Source organism: Mya arenaria, chromosome 4 (genome assembly GCF_026914265.1).
Source record: "Mya arenaria isolate MELC-2E11 chromosome 4, ASM2691426v1".
Classification (NCBI taxonomy): domain Eukaryota; kingdom Metazoa; phylum Mollusca; class Bivalvia; order Myida; family Myidae; genus Mya; species Mya arenaria.
The window spans coordinates 78,697,947-78,714,089 of NC_069125.1; the positions used below are offsets into that span (position 1 = coordinate 78,697,947).

At 42.8% G+C, this 16,143-nt stretch overlaps 1 protein-coding gene across 8 annotated transcripts in view; it reads left to right on the forward strand.

The window, feature by feature from the left end:
- Nucleotides 1-683: 683 nt before the first annotated feature.
- The window catches only part of LOC128231521 (golgin subfamily A member 4-like), an 80,027-nt gene continuing 64,567 nt past the window's right edge, over nucleotides 684-16,143 (forward strand). For 3 of the 8 annotated variants that reach the window (XM_052944469.1, XM_052944471.1, XM_052944475.1), the window contains exons 1-2: nucleotides 686-1,174; nucleotides 3,220-3,333. In XM_052944469.1, coding sequence (XP_052800429.1) covers nucleotides 3,304-3,333 — 30 coding nt within the window. In that variant the 5' untranslated portion in view covers nucleotides 686-1,174; nucleotides 3,220-3,303. Of the gene's footprint in view, nucleotides 1,175-3,219; nucleotides 3,334-16,143 lie in introns of all 8 variants that reach the window. The other 5 variants (XM_052944467.1, XM_052944468.1, XM_052944472.1 and 2 more) reach the window with 3 other exon arrangements.

Here is a 16,143-nt window from a genome sequence, read left to right on the forward strand (position 1 = left end):
ATTTATTCTTAGACTGGCTATGTATTACTATATGTTTCATATCTTGGTGGTTTGGGGTTTGAAACCAACTTAACCCCTGTCAGATTGATGTGAAATAACATAATTATATACCTACATTTGAATTGCATACAACAGGATTATTTCATTCTGTTTAGTGGTAATGATTTATAGAATGTTTTTATGTTTTTCATGACGAAACAGGTAGCCTACTAAGTTTGATTTATCTTAAGAGGGAGCCTCATTATACGTGTATCAGGCTATTGTTCAAACAGCAGACCGGCCAATACAAATATTGTCCACATCATTGTTCTTGTCTATCAATATTTACCTACATGAAATCAGGCTTTAAGTGCGGGTATGAGCCCGGTTATTGATAGCGGGTGCAGTAAATAATGATTTCACTGACCACGGACACTTATATTGGGTTCTAGCTGGTTATTCGATGGTCACCGATGAATGTTTGAAGTGGTTTTCAAAGCTTAGGTGAGAAAAATACAACACCTATATGACCTGACTTTGGCCTTGTTATATCAGGCTGTCCAATGTGTTTGTAGATGTATGAAATGGAAACAGTTTATCTAGATGTAGGCACAAACATTGTTTAAAATATCTCTTCAAAAGTGAGTACAAAATGCAACCTTTTTAGGTACATTTTTCCTGTCAATGATTATAGGCATAGTCCCAAATGTTATCTTATATATACAAGGCTTGCATACCGGGTAGATATAAGACCGGCAGGGGTAAGACATCATCTAATTGAAAACTGAAGTGTCGATACTTCACTGATTTTAAGTTCCTCTTGAGTTCTATGTAAACAGTTCACTGTGACAACTTCTAAAGCCACTGTTTCATATCTGTTCAGTGTCCAAGACTTTCATTTTGCAATTTTTTCTACCATTATTAAACTTTTAGTTTTTGGTTTCATTCATGACTTTAATCAGGCTTCTGGTTGGATGGGAACAGATATAGATCAAGTGAAGGGGATATATTGTTGATTTGATGTGGATTTAAAGGTTGAATTCTTCCTGGATTAGCTTTCTGATAGATAGTTGTGATTTATGATCCAATTTTAAATGTTTGTAAATCTGAAAGTATTGTATTTTCTGTAGTCTGTTTGCAATAGTGATTCTTCTATGAGTGGAAAGATATTGATACTCGAATCTAAAAGACAGTGGTAGGTACTTTTTTAACACTTATATTTTGTGCTGATACCATATCTTTCAAACTTTTTATTAATGGTGCAGTTAGTCTTCAATTCATTTATGGTTATAATTATGTGTGAAATAATTGGTCTTGTATGTTGATAGTTTAAACATTTCAGTGAATTTCTTCTTATACTTTGCATGTAGTAATTCTGTGCTTGTTCAATCTATACCCTGGTTTGCATTTTCATGTCACAGAAAATTGAAGGATTTTGATTGCTATTGAGTATTGTTATTTTGTCAATGTAAAATATGTTGAACATTTTAAAAGCTCTCATTATTATCCCAAGATAATGATGTGATATCTGCCAACAAGAGTGGATTAGCTCTTGTCTGGCGCTTTCCCATCATATTTTATATTTTAAGTAGAATGACATGAATGCTGAATACTTGGATCATTAGAATGAAACTCGTGGTCTCATTACACAAGCAATTTTGTAAGGAATCATGTGCCTCGTGTGAGAAATTTGTTTTTGATTAATATGTTTCAATTATTCCAAAAATCGTATACATCCAAAATTGTATGACAGTGGTTGCAAGACCTAAACCATACAATAGTATCTTTAACTAGATTCAAAACTGTACATAAATGTCATTTTAAGGCTTTTCACACCATTTCCTAATAATCTTAGGCACTGCAAGACATTTTCCAACCTGAAATTTTGCATTTCTCCTTGAACTATTTGATTACTCCAGTGTGAAAGTCAAGAATGTTCATGTCTCTGTGTTTGCTCAAGTTTTTTACCGACAGTCAAATGAGGAATAGTAACAAGTCCATGGTATTTTAATTCTCTCACTGCCAGAATTTCAAGAAGTTATCATTGTTATAAATTTAATTGACTTTGTAAAAGTGATTATCTGCAAATGACAATGTTATTTTTTATAGAGATGAATATTTCAATATCAAATGGTTTTTGATTGTTTCAGCATGGAAAATTGTTAAATGAAAAATAATGATGTCAAAATTGCTTCTTAAAATGAGATTTGACAGAACTAAAGGAATTCACTTAAACTCCTTCACAAGTTCTGTAATATACCAAGTTCCATCCAGGTCCGGCAAGGTTTTGTTTGATGATGGGTATATTTATCTTTGAGGATAAGCTTTATAGGTAATTTGATATCATCAACCATTAACTGTTCTACCTCTTACGGAGTTCTGACATTGCCTCAATGATTTTGAAAAAAGATAGCGATCAAATTGGTTTGATAAATCGTGACAATTTGATAAGTTGCTTCATGTTTGTATCAATAAAGCATGATGATTTGAAAGGTTGAGAAAACTAATGGTTAAGAATGTCACCCTATAGAAGGCTGTGTTTATGCTTATTTCTTGTATTAACTAAAAGAGTGTCAACATTATTCAATCCAAATCTAAGGAAAAAAAATATCATGACCTTGTTGGCAAAGTGGGTAATAGGCAAAAAAGAGGTCCGTTAACAGTGTAGGAAAATACTGTTTTGAGGTTTTTACGCTATGATAGGTTTCATAAAAACAGCTAAGATGAAAAATAATTTCCTCTTTAAATATCATAAGATGAACAATTCTTGCATGATTGTATAGAACACATTGAGCCAATTGTTCAGAACTTTACAATGTTGTTAACCTCCATTAATGTTAACTTTCAAATCGTTACTGCTCTGGGAGTTAAATTGATACACTTGTGATCTACCATTTTTTTAACAAAATTTGAAATCACTGTTTCAGCTGTACTTGACTGTATCTAAATATGTGAGAATATTATCAGTTTTTTTCCAGTTTAAAAGTTAACAACGATGTCTTTAATCATTTTGTTAACTTAAATAATAGGCCCATAGTTTTAGCATTCTTGCTCATATGTGTGCGCTGCGGACTTGGGACTAGAACAGCAGTGTAGTTTGAAGTTGAAATTCAACCTGTTGTTTGTATAATTGCTATTGATTTCTTCCAAATAACATCCTGCAAATAATGTTATTTACTATTGTAATGCACATGAACAGAAATACTATTTTTGAATGCGTTTGCCTTTCCGATTCCTCAGTTGCCAGTCTGGAAGGGAATGTAGAAGAGCGACCCTAAGGTCACCACAGCAACGCAATGGCCTAACGCTCCATGAAGTAGCTCCATGGCAACAGTGTTCATGAACAGACACCAGGTACTTACACCATTCTATACAAGCTGACTTGTAAATGGATTTGACTTTTGTCATGTATTTCTCCATTTTACTTTCCATAAAGATATTGTTAAAGATACCCATTTATTATACTATTTGATAACTTACGGCTATGACCTGATGGTCTAACTTCCTATCAATGGTTTGCTTTTACAATATAAAGGACCAGATTATTTCAACCCGGGTAAACATTTCATCATAGTCCTGGGACTAGTAATGGACAATTTTCAATATTTAAACAAATCATTAACCATTATGCCTGATTACTGGCTATCAATGTATATGATTATTATGGCATTATCAAATTTACTCATTTATTTTTCCCCATAAAATCCATAAGCATGTCTTTTGTTGTGTTGGACCAGCACACGTTGGAATGTATGGATGTTGAGTAATACAAATAATTCTATTTACACATGAACATTTTGAATGGCTTTGTCATTTTGTCAGAACAATAGGCCAAATGGCAAGACTTGTAATCTGACCATTAATTAAACATTATGGGTGTCTGCACGCATGGAGCACTATTGTTAGCCTTTTGATGATGTTTTGAAGACAATGGATGTTTTAACTTGATTGATAATTTTAATTAGCAATGTAAATGCCTGTTTTCTCTGAAAGAGGATTAGAATCATGTTTTCCTGTGTTTTTTTTCATAGTGTTGACCTTATTTCTGTCTGACCATGTTGATATCAGTACCAGATACATCCAACAGCTAAAATGTCCAATGGCTGTTTTATAGACATTGCTACTTTAATAACATACCATTTGTAGTTATAATATGGAAAATAATTTGTTAATGAATGGACAATTAGACCAAAAAAGCCATTTTTCTTATAGACTTGATCATTTTCAAAGTTTTATGAATAATGGTCAAAGCAAAACTGGTACCATTATGCCTGTGTCTGTGTGAGGCATTTCTTGTCTCTTTGAAATGTTTACCAAATTTAAGTGGCTTGAATGGAAGTCTACGGAGTTAGAAACAACTGTTTTTGTGATATAGTGTAGAAAGTGAACAGAAGAACATCTACAAAAGGCCGCAACGACAAGCAAACAGGAGTTTAAGCAAATATTTGTATATCTGAGAGAAGAATTTTCCTCTACAATTAATTTCAACCCATTTTTATTTGTATAAGGTCATTACTTATTTGCCATTGATGTATATGATTGTACTGTAATACATGGTTATTGAAAGTTGGGCATTTTCCATTTGAACATGGGGATATGATGACACCCATCTAATAGGCACTGATGTCTGACTATTAAAGGCCTGATGTCTTCTAACAAGATTACATGCTTCTAAAATGTATGTACAGTCTGCTCATGTATTTATTTGTAAGGCTTCAATATTAACAGCAGTTAAGAACACACCAGTTCCATTTTTAGGAAATGATACAGTGTAATACAAGGTTGTGATAGTGTGAACATTGTGGGATACCCACGTGCGACCCCCGTTCATAAATGTCACTTGTTTAAGTTTGTGTGTCCATTGCAGTACATTTATTTATCTTGTTATTCTTAAGATATATCCACAAATATGCTATTTTCAATGTTGCATATTTTACTATGATAATTGGCAATGATGATTATTGACTTTCCTGTCAGAAAGAAAAGCCCTTGACTTAGTAGGCCTGTCTTGAAGGAGGGTCCAGTAATTCTGAAATCAATACAGCCTTATTTGGTCTAAATGAATAGCCCTTTGATAGAAAATTGGTTAAATCCTTGCTCAATTGCTTCCTTGTTAAAGAGATTTAGAATTGTCGCCCAGACATTTTTCTTTATATTTGATGTTTAGCTTGTCTGTTTTTCGTCTGCTCCCTTGCTGTCTGTTCCCATGCCGTCTGCTCCCTTGTCCTTAGCGCAAATGCTTTATCCTTGGCCAGAACTATGAAATTTTTATTTTAAGGTATTTAAAGAATCTTGGTACAGATGTTGCCATAGATAACACAAACAGTACAGTAATGTCCATAGCTGACCGTTTATGATCAATCTTGTGGGGCATTCGTATTCCTCCAGTGCTGACTAGCCAGTTTAGGGGTATGATCAATCTTGTGCAACGTTCGTGTTCCTCCAGTGCTGACTAGCCAGTTTAGGGGTATGATCCATCTTGTGCAGGGTTCATGTTCCTCCAGTGCTGACTAGCCAGTTAAGGGGTATGATCAATCTTGTACAGGGTTCATGTTCCTCCAGTGCTGACTAGCCAGTTTAGGGGTATGATCAATCTTGTACAGGGTTCATGTTCCTTCAGTGCTGACTAGCCAGTTTAGGGGTATGATCCATCTTGTGCAGGATTCATGTTCCTTCAGTGCTGACTAGCCAGTTTAGGGGTATGATCAATCTTGTGCAGGGTTCATATTCCTTCAGTGCTGACTAGCCAGTTTAGGGGTATGATCCATCTTGTGCAGGGTTCGTGTTTCTTCAGTGCTGACTAGCCAGTTTAGGGGTATGATCAATCTTGTACAGGGCTCATGTTCCTTCAGTGCTGACTAGCCAGTTTAGGGGTATGATCCATCTTGTGCAACGTTCGTGTTCCTCCAGTGCTGACTAGCCAGTTAAGGGGTATGATCAATCTTGTGCAGGGTTCATGTTCCTTCAGTGCTGACTAGCCAGTTTAGGGGTATGATCAATCTTGTGCAGGGTTCATGTTCCTCCAGTGCTGACTAGCCAGTTTAGGGGTATGATCAATCTTGTACAGGGTTCATGTTTCTTCAGTGCTGACTAGCCAGTTTAGGGGTATGATCAATCTTGTACAGGGTTCATGTTCCTCCAGTGCTGACTAGCCAGTTTAGGGGTATGATCAATCTTGTACAGGGTTCATGTTCCTCCAGTGCTGACTAGCCAGTTTAGGGGTATGATCAATCTTGTACAGGGTTCATGTTCCTCCAGTGCTGACTAGCCAGTTTAGGGGTATGATCAATCTTGTACAGGGTTCATGTTCCTTCAGTGCTGACTAGCCAGTTTAGGGGTATGATCAATCTTGTGCAGGGTTCATGTTCCTCCAGGGCTGACTAGCCAGTTAAGGGGTATGATCCATCTTGTGCAGGGTTCGTGTTTATTCAGTGCTGACTAGCCAGTTAAGGGGTATGATCAATCTTGTGCAGGGTTCATGTTCCTTCAGTGCTGACTAGCCAGTTTAGGGGTATGATCAATCTTGTGCAGGGTTCATGTTCCTTCAGTGCTGACTAGCCAGTTTAGGGGTATGATCAATCTTGTACAGGGTTCATGTTCCTTCAGTGCTGACTAGCCAGTTTAGGGGTATGATCAATCTTGTGCAGGGTTCGTGTTTCTTCAGTGCTGACTAGCCAGTTTAGGGGTATGATCAATCTTGTACAGGGTTCATGTTCCTCCAGTGCTGACTAGCCAGTTTAGGGGTATGATCAATCTTGTGCAGGGTTCATGTTCCTCCAGTGCTGACTAGCCAGTTTAGGGGTATGATCCATCTTGTGCTGGGTTCATGTTTCTTCAGTGCTGACTAGCCAGTTTAGGGGTATGATCAATCTTGTACAGGGTTCATGTTCCTCCAGTGCTGACTAGCCAGTTTAGGGGTATGATCAATCTTGTACAGGGCTCATATTCCTTCAGTGCTGACTAGCCAGTTTAGGGGTATGATCAATCTTGTACAGGGCTCATATTCCTTCAGTGCTGACTAGCCAGTTTAGGGGTATGATCAATCTTGTACAGGGCTCATATTCCTTCAGTGCTGACTAGCCAGTTTAGGGGTATGATCAATCTTGTGCAGGGTTCGTGTTCCTCCAGTGCTGACTAGCCAGTTTAGGGGTATGATCAATCTTGTGCAGGGTTCGTGTTCCTCCAGTGCTGACTAGCCAGTTTAGGGGTATGATCAATCTTGTACAGGGTTCGTGTTTATTCAGTGCTGACTAGCCAGTTTAGGGGTATGATCCATCTTGTGCAGGGTTCATGTTCCTTCAGTGCTGACTAGCCAGTTTAGGGGTATGATCAATCTTGTGCAGGGTTCATGTTCCTTCAGTGCTGACTAGCCAGTTTAGGGGTATGATCAATCTTGTACAGGGTTCGTGTTCCTCCAGTGCTGACTAGCCAGTTTAGGGGTATGATCCATCTTGTGCAGGGTTCGTGTTCCTCCAGTGCTGACTAGCCAGTTTAGGGGTATGATCAATCTTGTGCAGGGTTCATGTTTCTCCAGTGCTGACTAGCCAGTTTAGGGGTATGATTAATCTTGTGGGGCATTCGTATTCCTCCAGTGCTGACTAGCCAGTTTAGGGGTATGATCAATCTTGTGGGGCATTCGTATTCCTCCAGTGCTGACTAGCCAGTTTAGAGGTATGATCAATCTTGTACAAGGCTCATATTCCTTCAGTGCTGACTAGCCAGTTAAGGGGTATGATCAATCTTGTACAGGGTTCGTGTTCCTCCAGTGCTGACTAGCCAGTTAAGGGGTATGATCCATCTTGTGCAGGGTTCGTGTTTCTTCAGTGCTGACTAGCCAGTTTAGGGGTATGATCAATCTTGTGCAGGGTTCATGTTTCTTCAGTGCTGACTAGCCAGTTAAGGGGTATGATCCATCTTGTGCAACGTTCGTGTTTCTTCAGTGCTGACTAGCCAGTTTAGGGGTATGATCAATCTTGTACAGGGCTCATGTTCCTTCAGTGCTGACTAACCAGTTTAGGGGTATGATCCATCTTGTGCAACGTTCGTGTTCCTCCAGTGCTGACTAGCCAGTTAAGGGGTATGATCAATCTTGTGCAGGGTTCATGTTCCTTCAGTGCTGACTAGCCAGTTTAGGGGTATGATCCTTTTTGTGCAGGGTTCATGTTCCTCCAGTGCTGACTAGCCAGTTTAGGGGTATGATCAATCTTGTGCAGGGTTCGTGTTTCTTCAGTGCTGACTAGCCAGTTTAGGGGTATGATCAATCTTGTGCAGGGTTCGTGTTCCTCCAGTGCTGACTAGCCAGTTTAGGGGTATGATCAATCTTGTACAGGGCTCATGTTTCTCCAGTGCTGACTAGCCAGTTTAGGGGTATGATCAATCTTGTACAGGGTTCGTGTTTATTCAGTGCTGACTAGCCAGTTTAGGGGTATGATCCATCTTGTGCAGGGTTCATGTTCCTTCAGTGCTGACTAGCCAGTTTAGGGGTATGATCAATCTTGTGCAGGGTTCATGTTCCTTCAGTGCTGACTAGCCAGTTTAGGGGTATGATCAATCTTGTACAGGGTTCGTGTTCCTCCAGTGCTGACTAGCCAGTTTAGGGGTATGATCCATCTTGTGCAGGGTTCGTGTTCCTCCAGTGCTGACTAGCCAGTTTAGGGGTATGATCAATCTTGTGCAGGGTTCATGTTCCTCCAGTGCTGACTAGCCAGTTTAGGGGTATGATTAATCTTGTGGGGCATTCGTATTCCTCCAGTGCTGACTAGCCAGTTTAGAGGTATGATCAATCTTGTGGGGCATTCGTATTCCTCCAGTGCTGACTAGCCAGTTTAGGGGTATGATCCATCTTGTGCAGGGTTGGTGTTCCTCCAGTGCTGACTAGCCAGTTTAGGGGTATGATCAATCTTGTGCAGGGTTCATGTTCCTCCAGTGCTGACTAGCCAGTTTAGGGGTATGATCCATCTTGTGCAGGGTTCATGTTCCTCCAGTGCTGACTAGCCAGTTTAGGGGTATGATCAATCTTGTGCAGGGTTCATGTTCCTCCAGTGCTGACTAGCCAGTTTAGGGGTATGATCCATCTTGTGCAGGGTTGGTGTTCCTTCAGTGCTGACTAGCCAGTTTAGGGGTATGATCAATCTTGTGGGGCATTCGTATTCCTCCAGTGCTGACTAGCCAGTTTAGAGGTATGATCAATCTTGTACAAGGCTCATATTCCTTCAGTGCTGACTAGCCAGTTAAGGGGTATGATCAATCTTGTACAGGGTTCGTGTTCCTCCAGTGCTGACTAGCCAGTTAAGGGGTATGATCCATCTTGTGCAGGGTTCGTGTTTCTTCAGTGCTGACTAGCCAGTTTAGGGGTATGATCAATCTTGTGCAGGGTTCATGTTTCTTCAGTGCTGACTAGCCAGTTAAGGGGTATGATCCATCTTGTGCAACGTTCGTGTTTCTTCAGTGCTGACTAGCCAGTTTAGGGGTATGATCAATCTTGTACAGGGCTCATGTTCCTTCAGTGCTGACTAACCAGTTTAGGGGTATGATCCATCTTGTGCAACGTTCGTGTTCCTCCAGTGCTGACTAGCCAGTTAAGGGGTATGATCAATCTTGTGCAGGGTTCATGTTCCTTCAGTGCTGACTAGCCAGTTTAGGGGTATGATCCTTTTTGTGCAGGGTTCATGTTCCTCCAGTGCTGACTAGCCAGTTTAGGGGTATGATCAATCTTGTGCAGGGTTCGTGTTTCTTCAGTGCTGACTAGCCAGTTTAGGGGTATGATCAATCTTGTGCAGGGTTCGTGTTCCTCCAGTGCTGACTAGCCAGTTTAGGGGTATGATCAATCTTGTGCAGGGTTCATGTTTCTCCAGTGCTGACTAGCCAGTTTAGGGGTATGATCAATCTTGTGCAGGGTTCATGTTCCTTCAGTGCTGACTAGCCAGTTTAGGGGTATGATCAATCTTGTACAGGGTTCGTGTTCCTCCAGTGCTGACTAGCCAGTTTAGGGGTATGATTAATCTTGTGCAGGGTTCATGTTCCTTCAGTGCTGACTAGCCAGTTTAGGGGTATGATCAATCTTGTGCAGGGTTCGTGTTTCTTCAGTGCTGACTAGCCAGTTTAGGGGTATGATCAATCTTGTGCAGGGTTCGTGTTCCTCCAGTGCTGACTAGCCAGTTTAGGGGTATGATTAATCTTGTGCAGGGTTCCTGTTCCTCCAGTGCTGACTAGCCAGTTTAGAGGTATGATCAATCTTGTACAGGGTTCGTGTTCCTCCAGTGCTGACTAGCCAGTTTAGGGGTATGATCCATCTTGTGCAGGGTTCATGTTTCTCCAGTGCTGACTAGCCAGTTTAGGGGTATGATCAATCTTGTACAGGGTTCATGTTCCTCCAGTGCTGACTAGCCAGTTTAGGGGTATGATCCATCTTGTGCAGGGTTCATGTTCCTTCAGTGCTGACTAGCCAGTTTAGGGGTATGATCAATCTTGTGCAGGGTTCATGTTCCTTCAGTGCTGACTAGCCAGTTTAGGGGTATGATCAATCTTGTGCAGGGTTCGTGTTCCTCCAGGGCTGACTAGCCAGTTTAGGGGTATGATCAATCTTGTACAGGGCTCATGTTCCTTCAGTGCTGACTAGCCAGTTTAGGGGTATGATCCATCTTGTGCAGGGTTCGTGTTCCTCCAGGGCTGACTAGCCAGTTTAGGGGTATGATCAATCTTGTACAGGGCTCATGTTCATTCAGTGCTGACTAGCCAGTTTAGGGGTATGATCAATCTTGTACAGGGTTCGTGTTTCTTCAGTGCTGACTAGCCAGTTTAGGGGTATGATCAATCTTGTACAGGGCTCATGTTCCTTCAGTGCTGACTAGCCAGTTTAGGGGTATGATCCATCTTGTGCAACGTTCGTGTTCCTCCAGTGCTGACTAGCCAGTTAAGGGGTATGATCAATCTTGTGCAGGGTTCATGTTCCTTCAGTGCTGACTAGCCAGTTTAGGGGTATGATCCTTTTTGTGCAGGGTTCATGTTCCTCCAGTGCTGACTAGCCAGTTTAGGGGTATGATCAATCTTGTGCAGGGTTCGTGTTTCTTCAGTGCTGACTAGCCAGTTTAGGGGTATGATCAATCTTGTGCAGGGTTCGTGTTCCTCCAGTGCTGACTAGCCAGTTTAGGGGTATGATCAATCTTGTGCAGGGTTCGTGTTCCTCCAGTGCTGACTAGCCAGTTTAGGGGTATGATCAATCTTGTACAGGGCTCATGTTTCTCCAGTGCTGACTAGCCAGTTTAGGGGTATGATCAATCTTGTACAGGGTTCATGTTTCTCCAGTGCTGACTAGCCAGTTAAGGGGTATGATCAATCTTGTGCAGGGTTCGTGTTCCTCCAGTGCTGACTAGCCAGTTTAGGGGTATGATCAATCTTGTACAGGGTTCGTGTTTATTCAGTGCTGACTAGCCAGTTTAGGGGTATGATCCATCTTGTGCAGGGTTCATGTTCCTTCAGTGCTGACTAGCCAGTTTAGGGGTATGATCAATCTTGTGCAGGGTTCATGTTCCTTCAGTGCTGACTAGCCAGTTTAGGGGTATGATCCTTTTTGTGCAGGGTTCATGTTCCTCCAGTGCTGACTAGCCAGTTTAGGGGTATGATCAATCTTGTACAGGGCTCATGTTCCTTCAGTGCTGACTAGCCAGTTTAGGGGTATGATCAATCTTGTACAGGGCTCATGTTCCTTCAGTGCTGACTAGCCAGTTTAGGGGTATGATCCTTTTTGTGCAGGGTTCATGTTCCTCCAGTGCTGACTAGCCAGTTTAGGGGTATGATCAATCTTGTACAGGGCTCATGTTCCTCCAGTGCTGACTAGCCAGTTTAGGGGTATGATCAATCTTGTACAGGGTTCATGTTCCTCCAGTGCTGACTAGCCAGTTTAGGGGTATGATCAATCTTGTACAGGGTTCATGTTCCTCCAGTGCTGACTAGCCAGTTTAGGGGTATGATCAATCTTGTACAGGGCTCATGTTCCTTCAGTGCTGACTAGCCAGTTTAGGGGTATGATCCATCTTGTGCAACGTTCGTGTTCCTCCAGTGCTGACTAGCCAGTTAAGGGGTATGATCAATCTTGTGCAGGGTTCATGTTTCTCCAGTGCTGACTAGCCAGTTTAGGGGTATGATCCATCTTGTGCAGGGTTCATGTTCCTCCAGTGCTGACTAGCCAGTTTAGGGGTATGATCAATCTTGTGCAGGGTTCATGTTCCTCCAGTGCTGACTAGCCAGTTTAGGGGTATGATTAATCTTGTGCAGGGTTTGTGTTCCTTCAGTGCTGACTAGCCAGTTTAGGGGTATGATCAATCTTGTGCAGGGTTCATGTTCCTCCAGTGCTGACTAGCCAGTTTAGGGGTATGATCAATCTTGTGCAGGGTTCGTGTTTCTTCAGTGCTGACTAGCCAGTTTAGGGGTATGATCAATCTTTTGCAGGGTTCATGTTCCTTCAGTGCTGACTAGCCAGTTTAGGGGTATGATCCATTTTGTGCAGGGTTCATGTTCCTCCAGTGCTGACTAGCCAGTTTAGGGGTATGATCAATCTTGTGCAGGGTTCATGTTCCTCCAGTGCTGACTAGCCAGTTTAGGGGTATGATCAATCTTGTGCAGGGTTCATGTTCCTTCAGTGCTGACTAGCCAGTTTAGGGGTATGATCAATCTTGTGCAGGGTTCGTGTTTCTCCAGTGCTGACTAGCCAGTTTAGGGGTATGATCAATCTTGTACAGGGTTCGTGTTTATTCAGTGCTGACTAGCCAGTTTAGGGGTATGATCAATCTTGTGGGGCATTCGTGTTCCTCCAGTGCTGACTAGCCAGTTTAGGGGTATGATCCATCTTGTGCAGGGTTCATGTTCCTTCAGTGCTGACTAGCCAGTTTAGGGGTATGATCAATCTTGTGCAGGGTTCATGTTCCTCCAGTGCTGACTAGCCAGTTTAGGGGTATGATTAATCTTGTGCAGGGTTCATGTTCCTCCAGTGCTGACTAGCCAGTTTAGGGGTATGATTAATCTTGTGGGGCATTCGTATTCCTCCAGTGCTGACTAGCCAGTTTAGGGGTATGATCAATCTTGTGGGGCATTCGTATTCCTCCAGTGCTGACTAGCCAGTTTAGAGGTATGATCAATCTTGTACAAGGCTCATATTCCTTCAGTGCTGACTAGCCAGTTAAGGGGTATGATCAATCTTGTACAGGGTTCGTGTTCCTCCAGTGCTGACTAGCCAGTTAAGGGGTATGATCCATCTTGTGCAGGGTTCGTGTTTCTTCAGTGCTGACTAGCCAGTTTAGGGGTATGATCAATCTTGTGCAGGGTTCATGTTCCTCCAGTGCTGACTAGCCAGTTTAGGGGTATGATCAATCTTGTGCAGGGTTCATGTTCCTCCAGTGCTGACTAGCCAGTTTAGGGGTATGATCAATCTTGTGCAGGGTTCATGTTCCTTCAGTGCTGACTAGCCAGTTTAGGGGTATGATCAATCTTGTACAGGGTTCGTGTTTCTTCAGTGCTGACTAGCCAGTTAAGGGGTATGATCAATCTTGTACAGGGTTCGTGTTCCTCCAGTGCTGACTAGCCAGTTAAGGGGTATGATCCATCTTGTGCAGGGTTCGTGTTTCTTCAGTGCTGACTAGCCAGTTTAGGGGTATGATCAATCTTGTGCAGGGTTCATGTTCCTTCAGTGCTGACTAGCCAGTTTAGGGGTATGATCAATCTTGTGCAGGGTTCATGTTCCTCCAGTGCTGACTAGCCAGTTTAGGGGTATGATCAATCTTGTGCAGGGTTCATGTTCCTTCAGTGCTGACTAGCCAGTTTAGGGGTATGATCAATCTTGTGCAGGGTTCATGTTCCTCCAGTGCTGACTAGCCAGTTTAGGGGTATGATCAATCTTGTGCAGGGTTCATGTTCCTCCAGTGCTGACTAGCCAGTTTAGGGGTATGATCAATCTTGTGCAGGGTTCGTGTTCCTCCAGTGCTGACTAGCCAGTTTAGGGGTATGATCAATCTTGTGCAGGGTTCATGTTCCTCCAGTGCTGACTAGCCAGTTTAGGGGTATGATCAATCTTGTGCAGGGTTCATGTTCCTCCAGTGCTGACTAGCCAGTTTAGGGGTATGATCAATCTTGTACAGGGTTCATGTTCCTCCAGTGCTGACTAGCCAGTTTAGGGGTATGATCAATCTTGTGCAGGGTTCATGTTCCTTCAGTGCTGACTAGCCAGTTTAGGGGTATGATCAATCTTGTACAGGGCTCATGTTCCTTCAGTGCTGACTAGCCAGTTTAGGGGTATGATCAATCTTGTGCAGGGTTCGTGTTCCTCCAGTGCTGACTAGCCAGTTTAGGGGTATGATCAATCTTGTGCAGGGTTCATGTTCCTTCAGTGCTGACTAGCCAGTTTAGGGGTATGATCAATCTTGTACAGGGCTCATGTTCCTTCAGTGCTGACTAGCCAGTTTAGGGGTATGATCCTTTTTGTGCAGGGTTCATGTTCCTCCAGTGCTGACTAGCCAGTTTAGGGGTATGATCAATCTTGTGCAGGGTTCGTGTTTCTTCAGTGCTGACTAGCCAGTTTAGGGGTATGATCAATCTTGTGCAGGGTTCGTGTTCCTTCAGTGCTGACTAGCCAGTTTAGGGGTATGATCAATCTTGTACAGGGCTCATGTTCCTCCAGTGCTGACTAGCCAGTTAAGGGGTATGATCCATCTTGTGCAGGGTTCGTGTTTCTTCAGTGCTGACTAGCCAGTTTAGGGGTATGATCAATCTTGTGCAGGGTTCATGTTCCTCCAGTGCTGACTAGCCAGTTTAGGGGTATGATCAATCTTGTGCAGGGTTCGTGTTTCTTCAGTGCTGACTAGCCAGTTTAGGGGTATGATCAATCTTGTACAGGGCTCATGTTTCTCCAGTGCTGACTAGCCAGTTAAGGGGTATGATCAATCTTGTACAGGGCTCATGTTCCTCCAGTGCTGACTAGCCAGTTTAGGGGTATGATCAATCTTGTGCAGGGTTCATGTTCCTCCAGTGCTGACTAGCCAGTTTAGGGGTATGATCAATCTTGTGCAGGGTTCATGTTCCTCCAGTGCTGACTAGCCAGTTTAGGGGTATGATCAATCTTGTGCAGGGTTCATGTTCCTCCAGTGCTGACTAGCCAGTTTAGGGGTATGATCAATCTTGTGCAGGGTTCATGTTCCTCCAGTGCTGACTAGCCAGTTTAGGGGTATGATCAATCTTGTACAGGGTTCATGTTCCTCCAGTGCTGACTAGCCAGTTTAGGGGTATGATCAATCTTGTACAGGGTTCGTGTTCCTCCAGTGCTGACTAGCCAGTTTAGGGGTATGATCAATCTTGTGCAGGGTTCGTGTTCCTCCAGTGCTGACTAGCCAGTTTAGGGGTATGATCAATCTTGTGCAGGGTTCATGTTCCTCCAGTGCTGACTAGCCAGTTTAGGGGTATGATCAATCTTGTGCAGGGTTCATGTTCCTCCAGTGCTGACTAGCCAGTTTAGGGGTATGATCAATCTTGTACAGGGTTCGTGTTCCTCCAGTGCTGACTAGCCAGTTTAGGGGTATGATCAATCTTGTACAGGGTTCGTGTTCCTCCAGTGCTGACTAGCCAGTTTAGGGGTATGATCAATCTTGTGCAGGGTTCGTGTTCCTCCAGTGCTGACTAGCCAGTTTAGGGGTATGATCAATCTTGTGCAGGGTTCGTGTTCCTCCAGTGCTGACTAGCCAGTTTAGGGGTATGATCAATCTTGTGCAGGGTTCGTGTTCCTCCAGTGCTGACTAGCCAGTTTAGGGGTATGATCCTTTTTGTGCAGGGTTCATGTTCCTCCAGTGCTGACTAGCCAGTTTAGGGGTATGATCAATCTTGTGCAGGGTTCCTGTTTCTTCAGTGCTGACTAGCCAGTTTAGGGGTATGATCAATCTTGTGCAGGGTTCATGTTCCTCCAGTGCTGACTAGCCAGTTTAGGGGTATGATCAATCTTGTGCAGGGTTCGTGTTCCTCCAGTGCTGACTAGCCAGTTTAGGGGTATGATCAATCTTGTGCAGGGTTCGTGTTCCTCCAGTGCTGACTAGCCAGTTTAGGGGTATGATCCTTTTTGTGCAGGGTTCGTGTTCCTCCAGTGCTGACTAGCCAGTTTAGGGGTATGATCAATCTTGTGCAGGGTTC